This window comes from Leptodactylus fuscus, chromosome 9 (genome assembly GCF_031893055.1).
Source record: "Leptodactylus fuscus isolate aLepFus1 chromosome 9, aLepFus1.hap2, whole genome shotgun sequence".
NCBI lineage: Eukaryota > Metazoa > Chordata > Amphibia > Anura > Leptodactylidae > Leptodactylus > Leptodactylus fuscus.
Window position 1 is genome coordinate 89,521,196 of NC_134273.1, and position 20,944 is coordinate 89,542,139.

General features: G+C 38.2%; 1 protein-coding gene across 1 annotated transcript; it reads left to right on the plus strand.

Moving 5' to 3' along the window:
- Positions 1 to 2,169: 2,169 nt before the first annotated feature.
- Positions 2,170 to 10,038, plus strand: LOC142218725 (troponin C, slow skeletal and cardiac muscles). The gene is made up of 6 exons (XM_075287620.1): positions 2,170 to 2,224; positions 6,479 to 6,509; positions 8,525 to 8,671; positions 8,883 to 8,997; positions 9,652 to 9,788; positions 9,869 to 10,038. The coding sequence occupies exons 1-6, from the start codon at positions 2,201 to 2,203 to the stop codon at positions 9,898 to 9,900; spliced, it is 486 nt and encodes a 161-aa protein (XP_075143721.1). The 5' UTR covers positions 2,170 to 2,200; the 3' UTR covers positions 9,901 to 10,038.
- The last annotated feature ends 10,906 nt before the right edge of the window (positions 10,039 to 20,944 follow it).

Consider the following 20,944-nt stretch of genomic DNA (forward strand, 5'->3'; position numbering starts at 1 on the left):
TACTTATCCTGTATTATACTCCAGAGCTGTGCTCACTATTCTGCTGGTGCAGTCACTGTGTACATACATTACATTACTTATCCTGTATTATACTCCAGAGCTGCGCTCACTATTCTGCTGGTGCAGTCACTGTGTACATACATTACATTACTTATCCTGTATTATACTCCAGAGCTGTGCTCACTATTCTGCTGGTGCAGTCACTGTGTACATACATTACATTACTTATCCTGTATTATACTCCAGAGCTGCGCTCACTATTCTGCTGGTACAGTCACTGTGTACATACATTACATTACTTATCCTGTATTATACTCCAGAGCTGTGCTCACTATTCTGCCGGTACAGTCACTGTGTACATACATTACATTACTTATCCTGTATTATACTCCAGAGCTGCGCTCACTATTCTGCCGGTGCAGTCACTGTGTACATACATTACATTACTTATCCTGTATTATACTCCAGAGCTGCGCTCACTATTCTGCTGGTGCAGTCACTGTGTACATACATTACATTACTTATCCTGTACTCCGCCTGGTGTAGGGTCTGATGCTCTGTCATACAGAGAGGACTGCACTGCCTCCTTGTGGACATTTACCATATTGCGTCTCAGCAGTCAGCACTCTTCAGGTTCGGTCAGTTATTGCATCAGTGTCTCCAGTTATATGATCTATTACAGTGAGGGGGTTTCTTTATTAAACTTCCCTTCTCGGACTCCTGTATTAGCCGCCTCCTCCTGTATTAGCCGCCTCCTCCTGTATTAGCCGCCTCCTCCTGTATTAGCCGCCTCCTCCTGCTTTACACTGCAGCTCGGCTCCCTTGCTCTGATCAGTGTCTCAGGGTGTCGGTGATGATTCTGTGACCACGAGGAGGAAATGACTATAAACAACAAGTAGCTGAGCAGTCAGTGAGCTGATGGTGACTGTGATAGACATCGCTGCAGGTCGTGTCCTCTCATTGGTTTATGTTTGATTCTGATTCTTCTCTTCTGCACCTTATATCCATCTTTGTACATTTACTGTTAGGTGTAATCTAAATTTACAGCACCCTCTGATGGCCAAGTCAGAAACTGCAGACTGGCTAACAAAACCTTGGTTCATTGGCCCAGATTTACTAGTAGTTAGACAGTCTGATACTACACCACATTTATCACAGTGAATGATACTACACTAGGTTTATCACAGTGACTGATACTACACCACATTTATCACAGTGACTGATGCTGGATGATAAAGCTCACATATCTTTACACTGTCTAGTCTACATTAATACCGCCTTTTAATCAGTTTACTCTGTGCCAGAATTTTTTGACACTGTTCTGAAGCATTTTTGGCACATCATGGCACATTTAAGCCACACCCCCTTTTTTCTGAGAATCCATATCTATGTGTCTAGAATGGTAAATATTTTTGCCCAATTTTGATGCTCCAAATATGCACCATGTTAGTGCCAGTGTCCAGTTGTAACCACAGTAGTAACTCAAGGCCCCTGTACAACACGTCACATTTCTTCCATTGTGTCCATGTATTTCTATCTTTGAGACACATTTATGTCATTTCATCGTACACGATTGCGCCGGAGCGTTGGGGCTGTCGAGCAGCTCACCATCCCCATCAATGTCCACATCCTGCCTGGTCTGACTAGTGGCTGTATGTGTGTGGACAGTTATAAGGACAGTCTGCATTCCTATCATGCCCAGAAAACTATGTGAACCCCCTCCCTGCATGTGTAGTGCATCCCTTCTCCTCGTCTCTTACATGTCACATAGTCCAGTCCTCTGATACATTGTATCCCTATAATCTGTGTCTGAATAGTTAGGAATTGTTTACTCTTCACTTTCGGATTCTCTATAAGGTTCTGTTCACATTTGTATCGTGGCGTGGCACGGTACACGATCATATCACAACCTCACAATCCCTGAGTTATTTGGTCACAGTTTCACCATTATCACTAATGTCCCCAGGTATTGTCTGCAGCAGGGAACAAATGCCCAGTGTGAACGAGGCCACTGTGTGATGAGGACAATGCGGTGACAGCGTCCTGGCTGATGTATAAATAGGGACCTGATGTGCTCGGCCCCGGCTCTTCCCAATAAGGGTGGGATGGGACCTGGCGAGGGACATATAAGCTCTGCGCTCTGCTCACATCTCAAGCTGCCACAGTCACATCTGCTCCACTCCCTGCGTCCTCCCTCACCATGGATGACATCTACAAGGCAGCGGTAAGTCCGGCCTCCGCTGCAGAGACCTGCCGGGGGTGATATATAATAGAATGTAATATAATAGACCTGTAATATAATGTAATATAAAATAATGTAATAGAATATAATATACCTATAATATAATATACCTATAATATAATATACCTATAATATAATATACCATACCATACCATACCATACTATAATATACTATAATATAATATAATATATGGATGTGACTACAATATCACAGAACTTCATAGAGGAGAAAACTGAAACTTTGTAACAAGCTTTTTGCTTAACTTCTTTACCATTTTACGATCACTGCATAGAGTTTGTTACATTGTATCCAGTCTCGATAATCTTCTGTGAGTAATATGGCACAGGCTCTAGAGTGATACAATGTATCGGCGCAGGCGAAATGTAACAAACTATCAGGACATGAGACGTTAGAGCTGCTCTAGTGTTCAGCTCATGGAGAATTCTAGAGACTAGTTCACATTGTAACAAACGGTCATCTGTGACGGAGAGGACCTCAGCCCCAGGGATGTTACTATTCTGTCACAGCAAGCAGAGATCTTCGGAGTTTTGAGGAACTGAAAGCCAAAATCTATGAAAGCTGCAGAAGGTTTTGTTCCTCGGTGCTGAGACTCTCTAGTGTGTGATTGCGTCTCAGTGTGTCAGTTGTCAGATCCCCCTCCCCCTCGCTGTATCCCTGAGCCATGTCACACACATATACCGCAGCCCCAGGCCATGTCACACACATATACCGCAGCCCCTGGTCATGTCACACACATATACCGCAGCCCCCTGGTCATGTCACACACATATACCGCAGCCCCTGGTCATGTCACACACATATACCGCAGCCCTAAGCCATGTCACACACATATACCGCAGCCCCCTGGTCATGTCACACACATATACCGCAGCCCCTGGTCATGTCACACACATATACCGCAGCCCCCTGGTCATGTCGCACACATATACCGCAGCCCCCTGGTCATGTCGCACACATATACCGCAGCCCCCTGATCATGTCACACACATATACCACAGCCCCCTGATCATGTCACACACATATACCGCAGCCCTAAGCCATGTCACACACATATACCGCAGCCCTAAGCCATGTCACACACATATACCGCAGCCCCCTGGTCATGTCACACACATATACCGCAGCCCCCTGGTCATGTCGCACACATATACCGCAGCCCCCTGGTCATGTCGCACACATATACCGCAGCCCCCTGATCATGTCACACACATATACCACAGCCCCCTGATCATGTCACACACATATACCGCAGCCCTAAGCCATGTCACACACATATACCGCAGCCCCCTGGTCATGTCGCACACATATACCACAGCCCCCTGGTCATGTCGCACACATATACCGCAGCCCCCTGGTCATGTCGCACACATATACCGCAGCCCCCTGGTCATGTCGCACACATATACCGCAGCCCCCTGGTCATGTCGCACACATATACCGCAGCCCCCTGGTCATGTCGCACACATATACCGCAGCCCCCTGGTCATGTCGCACACATATACCGCAGCCCCCTGGTCATGTCGCACACATATACCGCAGCCCCCTGGTCATGTCGCACACATATACCGCAGCCCCCTGGTCATGTCGCACACATATACCGCAGCCCCCTGGCCATGTCGCACACATATACCGCAGCCCCCTGGTCATGTCGCACACATATACTGCAGCCCTGGGCCATGTCATTTGTTGACTTGCTAGACATGTAGGTGTGGCTTCAATGTGATAACCATTACACCAATGCAAACTGCCGTGACACGGATGAGCATTTGCAGGGTCAGGTTATGTTACAGGTATTCGCAGCAGTTCTCAGACTCTCCACCAAGGGCGCAGTATTAGGGGTACGGCAATAGCAGTCCCTGCCAGACCCCGGACCCTGAGGGGCCCCAAAGGCCCCACTGCCATATAAAATATACCAATATACTAATATTACAGACTCATGTCATGTGAGCGCAGAATTAGGGGGTGAAATCCATGAGCTGCACCCACTGCAATATCTCGGAACGTTCTAGAAGTTGTCACCCAGCTTTCCCAGAATCAGATATAACTACAGTAGGCCACAGAGATAGAAATATTTGCTGTCCGTCTCCCCCTCACTATATATAGTAACAGTCCTGGACAATAGAGCCGCAGATTATCATCCACCTGTCTATTCTAGAGAAAATCCCCCGCACAATCCGCGCCTGAAATAAACCACAGAGGATTATGGGAAATATTCCCCGTCATCTCCAAACTGGGAGCCTACGCAACGTATAACCATTAACCATATCCTCCCTGAACTGTGAGCTAACGTCTCACATCCTCAATGTAATAAGTGTGTGCACTAGAGATCAGCGGCGCCATCACTGAGAATACAGCCTATCCGTATACTAGAGATCAGCGGCGCCATCACTGAGAATACAGCCTATCCGTATACTAGAGATCAGCGGCGCCATCACTGAGAATACAGCCTATCCGTATACTAGAGATCAGCGGCGCCATCACTGAGAATACAGCCTATCCGTATACTAGAGATCAGCGGCGCCATCACTGAGAATACAGCCTATCCGTATACTAGAGATCAGCGGCGCCATCACTGAGAATACAGCCTATCCGTATACTAGAGATCAGCGGCGCCATCACTGAGAATACAGCCTATCCGTATACTAGAGATCAGCGGCGCCATCACTGAGAATACAGCCTATCCGTATACTAGAGATCAGCGGCGCCATCACTGAGAATACAGCCTATCCGTATACTAGAGAGCAGCGGCGACATCACTGAGTATACAGCCTATCCGTATACTAGAGAGCAGCGGCGACATCACTGAGTATACAGCCTATCCGTATACTAGAGAGCAGCGGCGACATCACTGAGAATACAGCCTATCCGTATACTAGAGAGCGGCGACATCACTGAGAATACAGCCTATCCGTATACTAGAGAGCGGCGACATCACTGAGAATATACAGCCTATCCATATACTAGAGAGCGGTGACATCACTGAGAATACAGCCTATCCATATACTAGAGAGCAGTGACATCACTGAGAATACAGCCTATCCGTATACTAGAGAGCAGTGACATCACTGAGAATACAGCCTATCCGTATACTAGAGAGCAGCGGTGACATCACTGAGAATACAGCCTATCCATATACTAGAGAGCAGTGACATCACTGAGAATACAGCCTATCCATATACTAGAGAGCGGTGACATCACTGAGAATACAGCCTATCCGTATACTAGAGAGCAGCGGTGACATCACTGAGAATACAGCCTATCCGTATACTAGAGAGCAGCGGTGACATCACTGAGAATACAGCCTATCCGTATACTAGAGAGCAGCGGTGACATCACTGAGAATACAGCCTATCCGTATACTACAGAGCGGCGACATCACTGAGAATACAGCCTATCCGTATACTAGAGAGCAGCGGTGACATCACTGAGAATACAGCCTATCCGTATACTAGAGAGCGGTGACATCACTGAGAATACAGCCTATCCATATACTAGAGAGCAGAGACATCACTGAGAATACAGCCTATCCGTATACTAGAGAGCGGTGACATCACTGAGAATACAGCCTATCCGTATACTAGAGAGCAGCGGTGACATCACTGAGAATACAGCCTATCCATATACTAGAGAGCAGCGGTGACATCACTGAGAATACAGCCTATCCATATACTAGAGAGCAGTGACATCACTGAGAATACAGCCTATCCATATACTAGAGAGCAGTGACATCATGCATTATTAGTACAGGGGTCTCTGGCTGTATTGGGGGGGGGGGGGGGGGGGGTCTCCTCTATGTAAGCTATTCTTCCCCCAGGTCTATATTTGGTCTGGATTTCGTCCTCTGTATCTGGCTCAGTAGATAAGGCCTCCTGGTTTGTTGCCAGCGCTGCTTATCTCGGCCTCCTCCATCCTGTATCACTGAGCCAGAAATAGTCCTCGGCCGCACAGACCCGACACTAACTTCTCTTTCATTTCTTGGCTATTTTCACAATCTCTGTTTGCTGTCAGTGAAAAGGAAGGTCCAGAGGCCGCACAGACAGACACACAGGTGTGAACAGGCGCCAGAGCTAAGATATAGCAGCAAATATAATTTAAAAAAATTGCAAATATCAATTATTAGCATAAATAACAATAATAAGAGTTAGTCATTAATATTCTTATTTCTTAGTATTATTATTATTATTTTGTCATTTCTGTCACTTTATCTTTTTCAGGTTGAACAACTTACAGAAGAACAAAAAAATGGTAAAATGATTTAGTTTTTTTTAACTCTTTGACAGGTATAGAACAGGTAGAGGACGGGTATAGGACAAATATAGGACGGGTATAGGACAGGTAGAGGACGGTGTGATGTACGGGGGATTCAGAAGCTCTGGTTTCTTTCCCAGCAGCAGTCTTTATTGCAGCAGACAAGCTTACAGGTACAGGTAGTGCTGCTCAGCAGGTCAACACAAACAAATGAAAATAAAGACCTACGCCTGTCCAGCGGCTTACTAAACGAGTTATTCCCTCACTAACCAGGGGGTCGGCCTACTGCTGACCTCCTAACAAACAAGGTTTACAAGTAAACAAGGGGTGCACATACCCGGCACTTTAACAGCGTCCTCCTTGGCAGATCTTACCCAGACTGGTTGCGTGTGTGTTTCAGTCTCTCTCCTCTCTCTCTCACTCACCAGCACACCTGTGCTACTTACAAAGCCCTGCTGGTCAGTTCCCAAATCTGGACTGGATTGCACTGCAGGACTAGACCAAACTTTACTCCAGTCTGGGACCTACAAGCTAAACGCCTGTGCATACTGCAACAGTCTTGGGGAAAAATAGCGGTTCTCCCACACTATACCCCTCTCCATTTCACAACAGGTATAGGACGGGTATAGGATAGGTATAGGACAGGTAGAGGACGGATATAGGACAGGTAGAGGACGGATATAGGACAGGTAGAGGACAGGTATAGGACAGGTATAGAACTGGTATAGGACGGATATAGGACAGGTAGACGACTGGTATAGGACGGATATAGGACAGGTATAGGACTGATATAGGACAGGTAGAGGACGGATATAGGACAGGTATAGGACGGATATAGGACAGGTATAGAACTGGTATAGGACGGATATAGGACAGGTAGAGGACAGGTATAGGACGGATATAGGACAGGTATAGGACTGATATAGGACAGGTAGAGGACGGATATAGGACAGGTATAGGACGGATATAGGACAGGTATAGGACAGGTAGAGGATGGATATAGGACTGGTATAGGACAGGTAGAGGACAGGTATAGGACTGGTATAGGACAGGTAGAGGATAGGTATGGGACTGGTATAGGACTGGTATAGGACAGGTAGAGGACAGGTATAGGACTGGTATAGGACTAGTATAGGACAGGTATAGGACAGATAGAGGACAGGTATAGGACTGGTATAGGATGGATATAGGACAGATATAGGACAGGTATAGGACGGATATAGGACAGGTATAGGACAGGTAGAGGACGGATATAGGACAGGTAGAGGACGGATATAGGACAGGTAGAGGACAGGTATAGGACTGGTATAGGACTGGTATAGGACAGATAGAGGACAGGTATAGGACTGGTATAGGATGGATATAGGACAGATATAGGACAGGTATAGGACGGATATAGGACAGATATAGGACAGGTATAGGACAGATATAGGACAGGGAGAGGACTGGTATAGGACAGATAGAGGACAGGTATAGGACTGGTATAGGATGGATATAGGACAGATATAGGACAGGTATAGGACGGATATAGGACAGGTATAGGACAGGTAGAGGACAGGTATAGGACAGATATAGGACAGGGAGAGGACGGATATAGGACAGGTATAGAACTTGCACCAACATTTGGACACACAGCTGCAAAAACTATGAATGAAATCTATGGGCCCATACTTTAGGGGTCTAGGGGGTCTGTACTTTAGGGGTCCATACTACAGGGGTCTAGGGGTCTGTACTTTAGGGATCTAGGGGTCTATACTACAGGGGTGTAGGGGCCCATACTACAGGGGTCTAGGGGTCTGTACTTTAGGGGTCCATACTACAGGGGTCTAGGGGTCTGTACTTTAGGGGTCTGTACTTTAGGGGTCCGCACTTTAATCCACAATTGCAGATAACGTTTCAGTCGTGTGAATGAGGCCTAAGTGACAGCAAGTGGGGAGAAACACAAAGTCTTGTAGAAGTTGCAGAAATTGAATATTTATAAACCTGACGCCTTTTTCTCCTTTGTTCCCCAGAATTTAGAGCAGCTTTCGATATTTTCGTACAAGACGCGGAGGACGGATGTATCAGTACAAAGGAGCTGGGCAAAGTGATGAGAATGCTGGGACAAAACCCCACCCCCGAGGAGCTGCAGGAGATGATCGACGAGGTGGATGAGGATGGTGAGTGTTGTACTTCTTCCTCATAGGTCTCTACGTCTGCTTCACACTTTAAGACTAGGTCATATACTCCAGTCCCATCCAGAGCTGCAGTCACACTGCACACAAGTTATAGACAAGGCAGTTCAGTATTTTTGGTGATTGACTCTCAGGATTCAGATGGACATGATGGGAGTTTTGCAGCAGCTTATTATCCATTGCGTTCTGCTTACAGGTAGCGGCACGGTGGACTTCGATGAGTTCCTGGTCATGATGGTCCGGTGTATGAAAGACGACAGCAAAGGAAAATCGGAGGAGGAGTTGTCAGATCTTTTCCGCATGTTTGACAAGTGAGTGATGAGAGACGATGACTGTAAAGTGTCTCTGACACCCCTGCAAAGATAGGAAGACCCCCTCCCCATCCCCCGCTCAGGAATACAGCACCCTGTGAGACAAGCCATATACAGCAATGTGGACCTCTACAAGAGCTCTAGTGTCTATCATATACTCAAGTCACAACCAAAGCTGCAGTCATTCTTTTTAATCCAGGGCAGATTTGCAGTTGTATTTGCATTTCTTATGCTCCAGTCACATCAAATGCTGTGTTTCGTTCCATTACTCCAGTCACATCCAAAACTGCAACCACACTCCTTGTGCTCCAATCAAATCATTTTTATATTCTAGTTACATCCAAAGCTGCGTTTAGATTCTGGTCTCTTCTAGGGCTATATGCGCACGTCTCACACACTATTCACACTCAGAGCTGCAGTCTGGTAGTTGCTGCCTTTGCTGGCAGACACCTGCTATAGGCCAAGCCCAGATCCCAAAAGATGTCTGGACCAGCAGGTGGCAGCAGTAACGGAGATGAGAGAAATAATTCATGCAGCTCTGGATGTGACTGGAGTATCAGAGCACAATACAGTATCTACAATACTATATGCAAATAAGAAACTTACAATGGGAGGGGAAAGCAGAGATAAAACCAGATCTTCCCATGTCTGCAGAAACGCAGATGGTTACATTGATCTCGAGGAGCTGAAGACGATGCTGCAAGCGACAGGCGAGACCATAACTGAGGACGACATCGAGGAGCTGATGAGAGACGGGGACAAGAATAACGACGGCAGAATCGACTATGATGGTGAGAACATTACAGGACGATACAAGATTTAATGTCCAGATCTCCCGGGATCTCATGTCTTCATCTTTATTTCTTTACAGAATTTTTAGAGTTCATGAAAGGAGTCGAATAAATCACAACAAGAAGCCAAAAAAGTCTCCAGAACATTCTATACCGCAACAGAATCATTATTACTACTGACCCCAAATCATCTCAACCCCATGTTATATATTATATGCTGCCTGATGTGATATATACCGCCTGCAATAATAAAGTGACCGATATCATCATTGTGTCTGTGATAGTGATTGACGTGACGTATATGTGTTATATTATTATAATACTGCTCCTATATACAAGAATATAACTAGTAAAAAAAGGTATTCCAGTCCGCACTCCTGAGATTAACTAAAAACTATCCTTTAATTGTCCATAAAACAATGGGTGGATACAATGAATAAAATAACAAGTGACAGTGATAAACTCAAAAGTGCATTTAAAAACCCATAAACTGGCTTGAACTAGCTGACGCGTTTCTGGGTATGCTATACCCCTTAATCATTTTTTTACTACTTGACTTTTCGTCTTCCCCTGGAGTCCGGGATCATTCAGCCGTGCACCCTGAAGATTGGTGAGCCTACGTTTTAAACTTTTTCTTTTTTGTTTCACAAGAATATAACTACTATAATACTACTCCTATGTACAAGAATATAATTACTATAATACTACCTCCTATGTACAAGAATATAACTACTATAATACTACTCCTATATACAAGAATATAACTACTATAATACTACTCCTATGTACAAGAATATAACTACTATAATACTGCTCCTATGTACAAGAATATAACTACTATAATACTACCTCCTATGTACAAGAATATAACTACTATAATACTACTCCTATGTACAAGAATATAACTACTATAATACTACTCCTATGTACAAGAATATAACTACTATAATACTAGTCCTATATACAAGAATATAACTACTATAATACTACTCCTATGTACAAGAATATAACTACTATAATACTACCTCCTATGTACAAGAATATAACTACTATAATACTGCTCCTATGTACAAGAATATAACTACTATAATACTACCCCTATGTACAAGAATATAACTACTATAATACTACTCCTATGTACAAGAATATAACTACTATAATACTACCTCCTATGTACAGGAATATAACTACTATAATACTACTCCTATGTACAAGAATATAACTACTATAATACTGCTCCTATGTACAAGAATATAACTACTATAATACTGCTCCTATGTACAAGAATATATCTACTATAATACTACCTCCTATGTACAAGAATATAACTACTATAATACTACTCCTATGTACAAGAATATAACTACTATAATACTACCTCCTATGTACAAGAATATAACTACTATAATACTGCTCCTATGTACAAGAATATAACTACTATAATACTACTCCTATGTACAAGAATATAACTACTATAATACTACCTCCTATGTACAAGAATATAACTACTATAATACTACCTCCTATGTACAAGAATATAACTACTATAATACTGCTCCTATGTACAGGAATATAACTACTATAATACTACTCCTATGTACAAGAATATAACTACTATAATACTGCTCCTATGTACAAGAATATAACTACTATAATACTACTCCTATGTACAAGAATATAACTACTATAATACTACTCCTATGTACAAGAATATAACTACTATAATACTACTCCTATGTACAAGAATATAACTACTATAATACTACATTCAATGTACAAGAATATAACTACTATAATACTACTCCTATGTACAAGAATATAACTACTATAATACTACTCCTATGTACAAGAATATAACTACTATAATACTACTCCTATGTACAAGAATATAACTACTATAATACTACTCCTATGTACAAGAATATAACTACTATAATACTACCTCCTATGTACAAGAATATAACTACTATAATACTGCTCCTATGTACAAGAATATAACTACTATAATACTACCCCTATGTACAAGAATATAACTACTATAATACTACTCCTATGTACAAGAATATAACTACTATAATACTACTCCTATGTACAAGAATATAACTACTATAATACTACCTCCTATGTACAAGAATATAACTACTATAATACTACTCCTATGTACAAGAATATAACTACTATAATACTACATTCAATGTACAAGAATATAACTACTATAATACTACTCCTATGTACAAGAATATAACTACTATAATACTACTCCTATGTACAAGAATATAACTACTATAATACTACTCCTATGTACAAGAATATAACTACTATAATACTACCTCCTATGTACAAGAATATAACTACTATAATACTGCTCCTATGTACAAGAATATAACTACTATAATACTACTCCTATATACAAGAATATAACTACTATAATACTACCTCCTATGTACAAGAATATAACTACTATAATACTGCTCCTATGTACAAGAATATAACTACTATAATACTGCTCCTATGTACAAGAATATATCTACTATAATACTACCTCCTATGTACAAGAATATAACTACTATAATACTACTCCTATGTACCAGAATATAACTACTATAATACTACCTCCTATGTACAAGAATATAACTACTATAATACTGCTCCTATGTACAAGAATATAACTACTATAATACTACTCCTATGTACAAGAATATAACTACTATAATACTACTCCTATGTACAAGAATATAACTACTATAATACTACCTCCTATGTACAAGAATATAACTACTATAATACTGCTCCTATGTACAAGAATATAACTACTATAATACTACCCCTATGTACAAGAATATAACTACTATAATACTACTCCTATGTACAAGAATATAACTACTATAATACTACTCCTATGTACAAGAATATAACTACTATAATACTACTCCTATGTACAAGAATATAACTACTATAATACTACCTCCTATGTACAAGAATATAACTACTATAATACTACCTCCTATGTACAAGAATATAACTACTATAATACTGCTCCTATGTACAAGAATATATCTACTATAATACTACCTCCTATGTACAAGAATATAACTACTATAATACTACTCCTATGTACCAGAATATAACTACTATAATACTACCTCCTATGTACAAGAATATAACTACTATAATACTGCTCCTATGTACAAGAATATAACTACTATAATACTACTCCTATGTACAAGAATATAACTACTATAATACTACTCCTATGTACAAGAATATAACCACTATAATACTACCTCCTATGTACAAGAATATAACTACTATAATACTGCTCCTATGTACAAGAATATATCTACTATAATACTACCTCCTATGTACAAGAATATAACTACTATAATACTACTCCTATGTACCAGAATATAACTACTATAATACTACCTCCTATGTACAAGAATATAACTACTATAATACTGCTCCTATGTACAAGAATATAACTACTATAATACTACTCCTATGCACAAGAATATATCTACTATAATACTGCTCCTATGTACAAGAATATAACTACTATAATACTGCTCCTATGTACAAGAATATAACTACTATAATACTACCTCCTATGTACAAGAATATAACTACTATAATACTACTCCTATGTACAAGAATATAACTACTATAATACTGCTCCTATGTACAAGAATATATCTACTATAATACTACCTCCTATGTACAAGAATATAACTACTATAATACTGCTCCTATGTACAAGAATATAACTACTATAATACTGCTCCTATGTACAAGAATATAACTACTATAATACTACCTCCTATGTACAAGAATATAACTACTATAATACTGCTCCTATGTACAAGAATATAACTACTATAATACTACTCCTATGTACAAGAATATAACTACTATAATACTACTCCTATGTACAAGAATATAACTACTATAATACTGCTCCTATGTACAAGAATATATCTACTATAATACTACCTCCTATGTACAAGAATATAACTACTATAATACTGCTCCTATGTACAAGAATATAACTACTATAATACTACTCCTATGTACAAGAATATAACTACTATAATACTACCTCCTATGTACAAGAATATAACTACTATAATACTACCTCCTATGTACAAGAATATAACTACTATAATACTACCCCCTATGTACAAGAATATAACTACTATAATACTGCTCCTATGTACAAGAATATAACTACTATAATACTACTCCTATGTACAAGAATATAACTACTATAATACTACCTCCTATGTACAAGAATATAACTACTATAATACTGCTCCTATGTACAAGAATATAACTACTATAATACTACTCCTATGTACAAGAATATAACTACTATAATACTACTCCTATGTACAAGAATATAACTACTATAATACTGCTCCTATGTACAAGAATATATCTACTATAATACTACCTCCTATGTACAAGAATATAACTACTATAATACTGCTCCTATGTACAAGAATATAACTACTATAATACTACTCCTATGTACAAGAATATAACTACTATAATACTACCTCCTATGTACAAGAATATAACTACTATAATACTACCTCCTATGTACAAGAATATAACTACTATAATACTACCCCCTATGTACAAGAATATAACTACTATAATACTACCTCCTATGTACAAGAATATAACTACTATAATACTACTCCTATATACAAGAATATAACTACTATAATACTACTCCTATGTACAAGAATATAACTACTATAATACTACCTCCTATGTACAAGAATATAACTACTATAATACTACTCCTATGTACAAGAATATAACTACTATAATACTACTCCTATATACAAGAATATAACTACTATAATACTACTCCTATGTACAAGAATATAACTACTATAATACTACTCCTATGTACAAGAATATAACTACTATAATACTACTCCTATGTACAAGAATATAACTACTATAATACTACTCCTATGTACAAGAATATAACTACTATAATACTGCTCCTATGTACAAGAATATAACTACTATAATACTACCTCCTATGTACAAGAATATAACTACTATAATACTGCTCCTATGTACAAGAATATAACTACTATAATACTACTCCTATGTACAAGAATATAACTACTATAATACTGCTCCTATGTACAAGAATATAACTACTATAATACTACTACTATGTACAAGAATATAACTACTATAATACTACTCATATATACAAGAATATAACTACTATAATACTGCTCCTATGTACAAGAATATAACTACTATAATACTACCTCCTATGTACATGGTCACTATGGCGGTATTGTATGGTATTGTATTCTGGTAATATATATTTGTTGCTATTCATCTGATTAGATATTTCGTGTGACAATGTAGTCAGTGCTGAGGGGTTGTGATTAAAAAGATATATATACCTGATTACGGAGGGGAAAGGTGGGGGGGTCGCACCACTTTTTTGATCTTCGTCCTGGTGATGATTCCCTAGACCCCTTCCCTCTTCTGTATTAGAAACAGGAAGCAAAAAAACTGGTCAAAGGAACTGACAAAGAGAAGTGACAGAAATGTTGTGGTTCAGTGTCAAAATTCAATTTACAGGAACCATTTAGGAACAAGCGGCTGCATCTTAAAGGGGCGGTGCCTAGAACTTTGTTATTGTATAATAATCTCCTAGTATTTACTATGAAAGTCAGATCTCTGATGATAATGTAGATGGGGCCTATTATCGTTGTATTATCTATTATCGGTGTATTGTCTATTATCGGTGTATTATCTATTATCGGTGTATTATCTATTATCGGTGTACTGTCTATTATCGGTGTATTATCTATTATCGGTGTATTATCTATTATCGGTGTATTGTCTATTATCGGTGTATTGTCTATTATCGGTGTACTGTCTATTATCGGTGTATTGTCTATTATCGGTGTATTATCTATTATCGGTGTACTGTCTATTATCGGTGTATTATCTATTATCGGTGTATTATCTATTATCGGTGTATTATCTATTATCGGTGTATTGTCTATTATCGGTGTATTATCTATTATCGGTGTATTGTCTATTATCGGTGTATTATCTATTATCGGTGTATTATCTATTATCGGTGTACTGTCTATTATCGGTGTATTATCTATTATCGGTGTATTATCTATTATCGGTGTATTGTCTATTATCGGTGTATTGTCTATTATCGGTGTACTGTCTATTATCGGTGTATTGTCTATTATCGGTGTATTATCTATTATCGGTGTACTGTCTATTATCGGTGTATTATCTATTATCGGTGTACTGTCTATTATCGGTGTATTGTCTATTATCGGTGTACTGTCTATTATCGGTGTATTGTCTATTATCGGTGTATTATCTATTATCGGTGTATTGTCTATTATCGGTGTATTGTCTATTATCGGTGTATTATCTATTATCGGTGTACTGTCTATTATCGGTGTATTGTCTATTATCGGTGTATTATCTATTATCGGTGTATTATCTATTATCGGTGTATTATCTATTATCGGTGTATTGTCTATTATCGGTGTATTGTCTATTATCGGTGTATTATCTATTATCGGTGTATTATCTATTATCGGTGTACTGTCTATTATCGGTGTATTATCTATTATCGGTGTACTGTCTATTATCGGTGTATTGTCTATTATCGGTGTATTGTCTATTATCGGTGTATTGTCTATTATCGGTGTATTATCTATTATCGGTGTATTATCTATTATCGGTGTACTGTCTATTATCGGTGTATTATCTATTATCGGTGTATTGTCTATTATCGGTGTATTATCTATTATCGGTGTACTGTCTATTATCGGTGTATTGTCTATTATCGGTGTACTGTCTATTATCGGTGTATTGTCTATTATCGGTGTATTATCTATTATCGGTGTATTATCTATTATCGGTGTATTATCTATTATCGGTGTATTGTCTATTATCGGTGTATTATCTATTATCGGTGTACTGTCTATTATCGGTGTATTGTCTATTATCGGTGTATTATCTATTATCGGTGTATTATCTATTATCGGTGTATTGTCTATTATCGGTGTATTATCTATTATCGGTGTATTATCTATTATCGGTGTATTATCTATTATCGGTGTATTATCTATTATCGGTGTACTGTCTATTATCGGTGTATTATCTATTATCGGTGTATTATCTATTATCGGTGTACTGTCTATTATCGGTGTATTATCTATTATCGGTGTACTGTCTATTATCGGTGTATTATCTATTATCGGTGTATTATCTATTATCGGTGTACTGTCTATTATCGGTGTATTATCTATTATCGGTGTATTATCTATTATCGGTGTATTATCTATTATCGGTGTATTGTCTATTATCGGTGTATTATCTATTATCGGTGTATTATCTATTATTGGTGGATTGTCTATTATCGGTGTACTGTCTATTATCGGTGTATTGTCTATTATCGGTGTACTGTCTATTATCGGTGTATTGTCTATTATCGGTGTATTGTCTATTATCGGTGTATTATCTATTATCGGTGTATTATCTATTATCGGTGTATTGTCTATTATCGGTGTATTATCTATTATCGGTGTACTGTCTATTATCGGTGTATTGTCTATTATCGGTGTATTATCTATTATCGGTGTATTATCTATTATCGGTGTATTGTCTATTATCGGTGTATTATCTATTATCGGTGTATTATCTATTATCGGTGTATTATCTATTATCGGTGTATTATCTATTATCGGTGTATTATCTATTATCGGTGTACTGTCTATTATCGGTGTATTATCTATTATCGGTGTATTATCTATTATCGGTGTATTATCTATTATCGGTGTATTATCTATTATCGGTGTACTGTCTATTATCGGTGTATTATCTATTATCGGTGTACTGTCTATTATCGGTGTATTATCTATTATCGGTGTATTATCTATTATCGGTGTACTGTCTATTATCGGTGTATTATCTATTATCGGTGTATTATCTATTATCGGTGTATTATCTATTATCGGTGTATTGTCTATTATCGGTGTATTATCTATTATCGGTGTATTGTCTATTATCGGTGTATTGTCTATTATCGGTGTATTATCTATTATCGGTGTATTGTCTATTATCGGTGTATTGTCTATTATCGGTGTATTATCTATTATCGGTGTACTGTCTATTATCGGTGTATTGTCTATTATCGGTGTATTATCTATTATCGGTGTATTATCTATTATCGGTGTATTATCTATTATCGGTGTATTGTCTATTATCGGTGTATTGTCTATTATCGGTGTATTATCTATTATCGGTGTATTATCTATTATCGGTGTACTGTCTATTATCGGTGTATTATCTATTATCGGTGTACTGTCTATTATCGGTGTATTGTCTATTATCGGTGTATTGTCTATTATCGGTGTATTGTCTATTATCGGTGTATTATCTATTATCGGTGTATTATCTATTATCGGTGTACTGTCTATTATCGGTGTATTATCTATTATCGGTGTATTGTCTATTATCGGTGTATTATCTATTATCGGTGTACTGTCTATTATCGGTGTATTGTCTATTATCGGTGTACTGTCTATTATCGGTGTATTGTCTATTATCGGTGTATTGTCTATTATCGGTGTATTATCTATTATCGGTGTATTATCTATTATCGGTGTATTGTCTATTATCGGTGTATTATCTATTATCGGTGTACTGTCTATTATCGGTGTATTGTCTATTATCGGTGTATTATCTATTATCGGTGTATTATCTATTATCGGTGTATTGTCTATTATCGGTGTATTATCTATTATCGGTGTATTATCTATTATCGGTGTATTATCTATTATCGGTGTATTATCTATTATCGGTGTATTATCTATTATCGGTGTACTGTCTATTATCGGTGTATTATCTATTATCGGTGTATTATCTATTATCGGTGTACTGTCTATTATCGGTGTATTATCTATTATCGGTGTACTGTCTATTATCGGTGTATTATCTATTATCGGTGTATTATCTATTATCGGTGTACTGTCTATTATCGGTGTATTATCTATTATCGGTGTATTATCTATTATCGGTGTATTATCTATTATCGGTGTATTGTCTATTATCGGTGTATTATCTATTATCGGTGTATTATCTATTATTGGTGGATTGTCTATTATCGGTGTATTGTCTATTATCGGTGTATTGTCTATTATCGGTGTATTATCTATTATCGGTGTATTATCTATTATCGGTGTACTGTCTATTATCGGTGTATTATCTATTATCGGTGTATTATCTATTATCGGTGTATTATCTATTATCGGTGTATTGTCTATTATCGGTGTATTATCTATTATCGGTGTATTATCTATTATTGGTGGATTGTCTATTATCGGTGTATTGTCTATTATCGGTGTACTGTCTATTATCGGTGTATTGTCTATTATCGGTGTATTATCTATTATCGGTGTATTATCTATTATTGGTGGATTGTCTATTATCGGTGTATTATCTATTATCGGTGTATTATCTATTATCGGTGTACTGTCTATTATCGGTGTATTATCTATTATCGGTGTATTATCTATTATCGGTGTATTATCTATTATCGGTGTATTGTCTATTATCGGTGTATTATCTATTATCGGTGTATTATCTATTATTGGTGGATTGTCTATTATCGGTGTACTGTCTATTATCGGTGTATTGTCTATTATCGGTGTACTGTCTATTATCGGTGTATTGTCTATTATCGGTGTATTGTCTATTATCGGTGTATTATCTATTATCGGTGTATTATCTATTATCGGTGTATTGTCTATTATCGGTGTATTATCTATTATCGGTGTACTGTCTATTATCGGTGTATTGTCTATTATCGGTGTATTGTCTATTATCGGTGTATTATCTATTATCGGTGTATTGTCTATTATCGGTGTATTATCTATTATCGGTGTATTATCTATTATCGGTGTATTATCTATTATCGGTGTATTATCTATTATCGGTGTATTATCTATTATCGGTGTACTGTCTATTATCGGTGTATTATCTATTATCGGTGTATTATCTATTATCGGTGTATTATCTATTATCGGTGTACTGTCTATTATCGGTGTATTATCTATTATCGGTGTACTGTCTATTATCGGTGTATTATCTATTATCGGTGTATTATCTATTATCGGTGTACTGTCTATTATCGGTGTATTATCTATTATCGGTGTATTATCTATTATCGGTGTACTGTCTATTATCGGTGTACTGTCTATTATCGGTGTATTATCTATTATCGGTGTATTATCTATTATCGGTGTATTATCTATTATCGGTGTATTATCTATTATCGGTGTATTATCTATTATCGGTGTATTATCTATTATCGGTGTATTATCTATTATCGGTGTATTATCTATTATCGGTGTATTATCTATTATCGGTGTACTGTCTATTATCGGTGTATTATCTATTATCGGTGTACTGTCTATTATCGGTGTATTATCTATTATCGGTGTATTATCTATTATCGGTGTACTGTCTATTATCGGTGTATTATCTATTATCGGTGTATTATCTATTATCGGTGTACTGTCTATTATCGGTGTACTGTCTATTATCGGTGTATTATCTATTATCGGTGTATTATCTATTATCGGTGTATTATCTATTATCGGTGTATTATCTATTATCGGTGTACTGTCTATTATCAGTGTATTATCTATTATCGGTGTATTGTCTATTATCGGTGTATTATCTATTATCGGTGTATTATCTATTATTGGTGGATTGTCTATTATTCTCTACTGATAAGTTATTGGCGGTCCATCAGTTGCCGCAGGGATGACATTAGAAGGGGTCAGATCTCCTCACAGACAATCTCTCTCCTCACTGATCTTTATATCTGTACAATCTCTAGAATTATCAGAACATTGTTGTCCAGCTTTATTTCTGTGTCTATAACTACAAGTCCCAGCATGCTCAGCCCCACATTCCTGTCAGCAGTGACACACAGCCCCGCCCCTTGAGGTCGCGCAGACTCACAGGACTACATCTCCCGGCATGCCCTGGACCTTCCTGTTTGCCGCGCGGCTCAGCCTTTCATTGGTCCGCCCGCTCCAGTGTAGCCCCGCCCCCCGGGTATCCGGCCC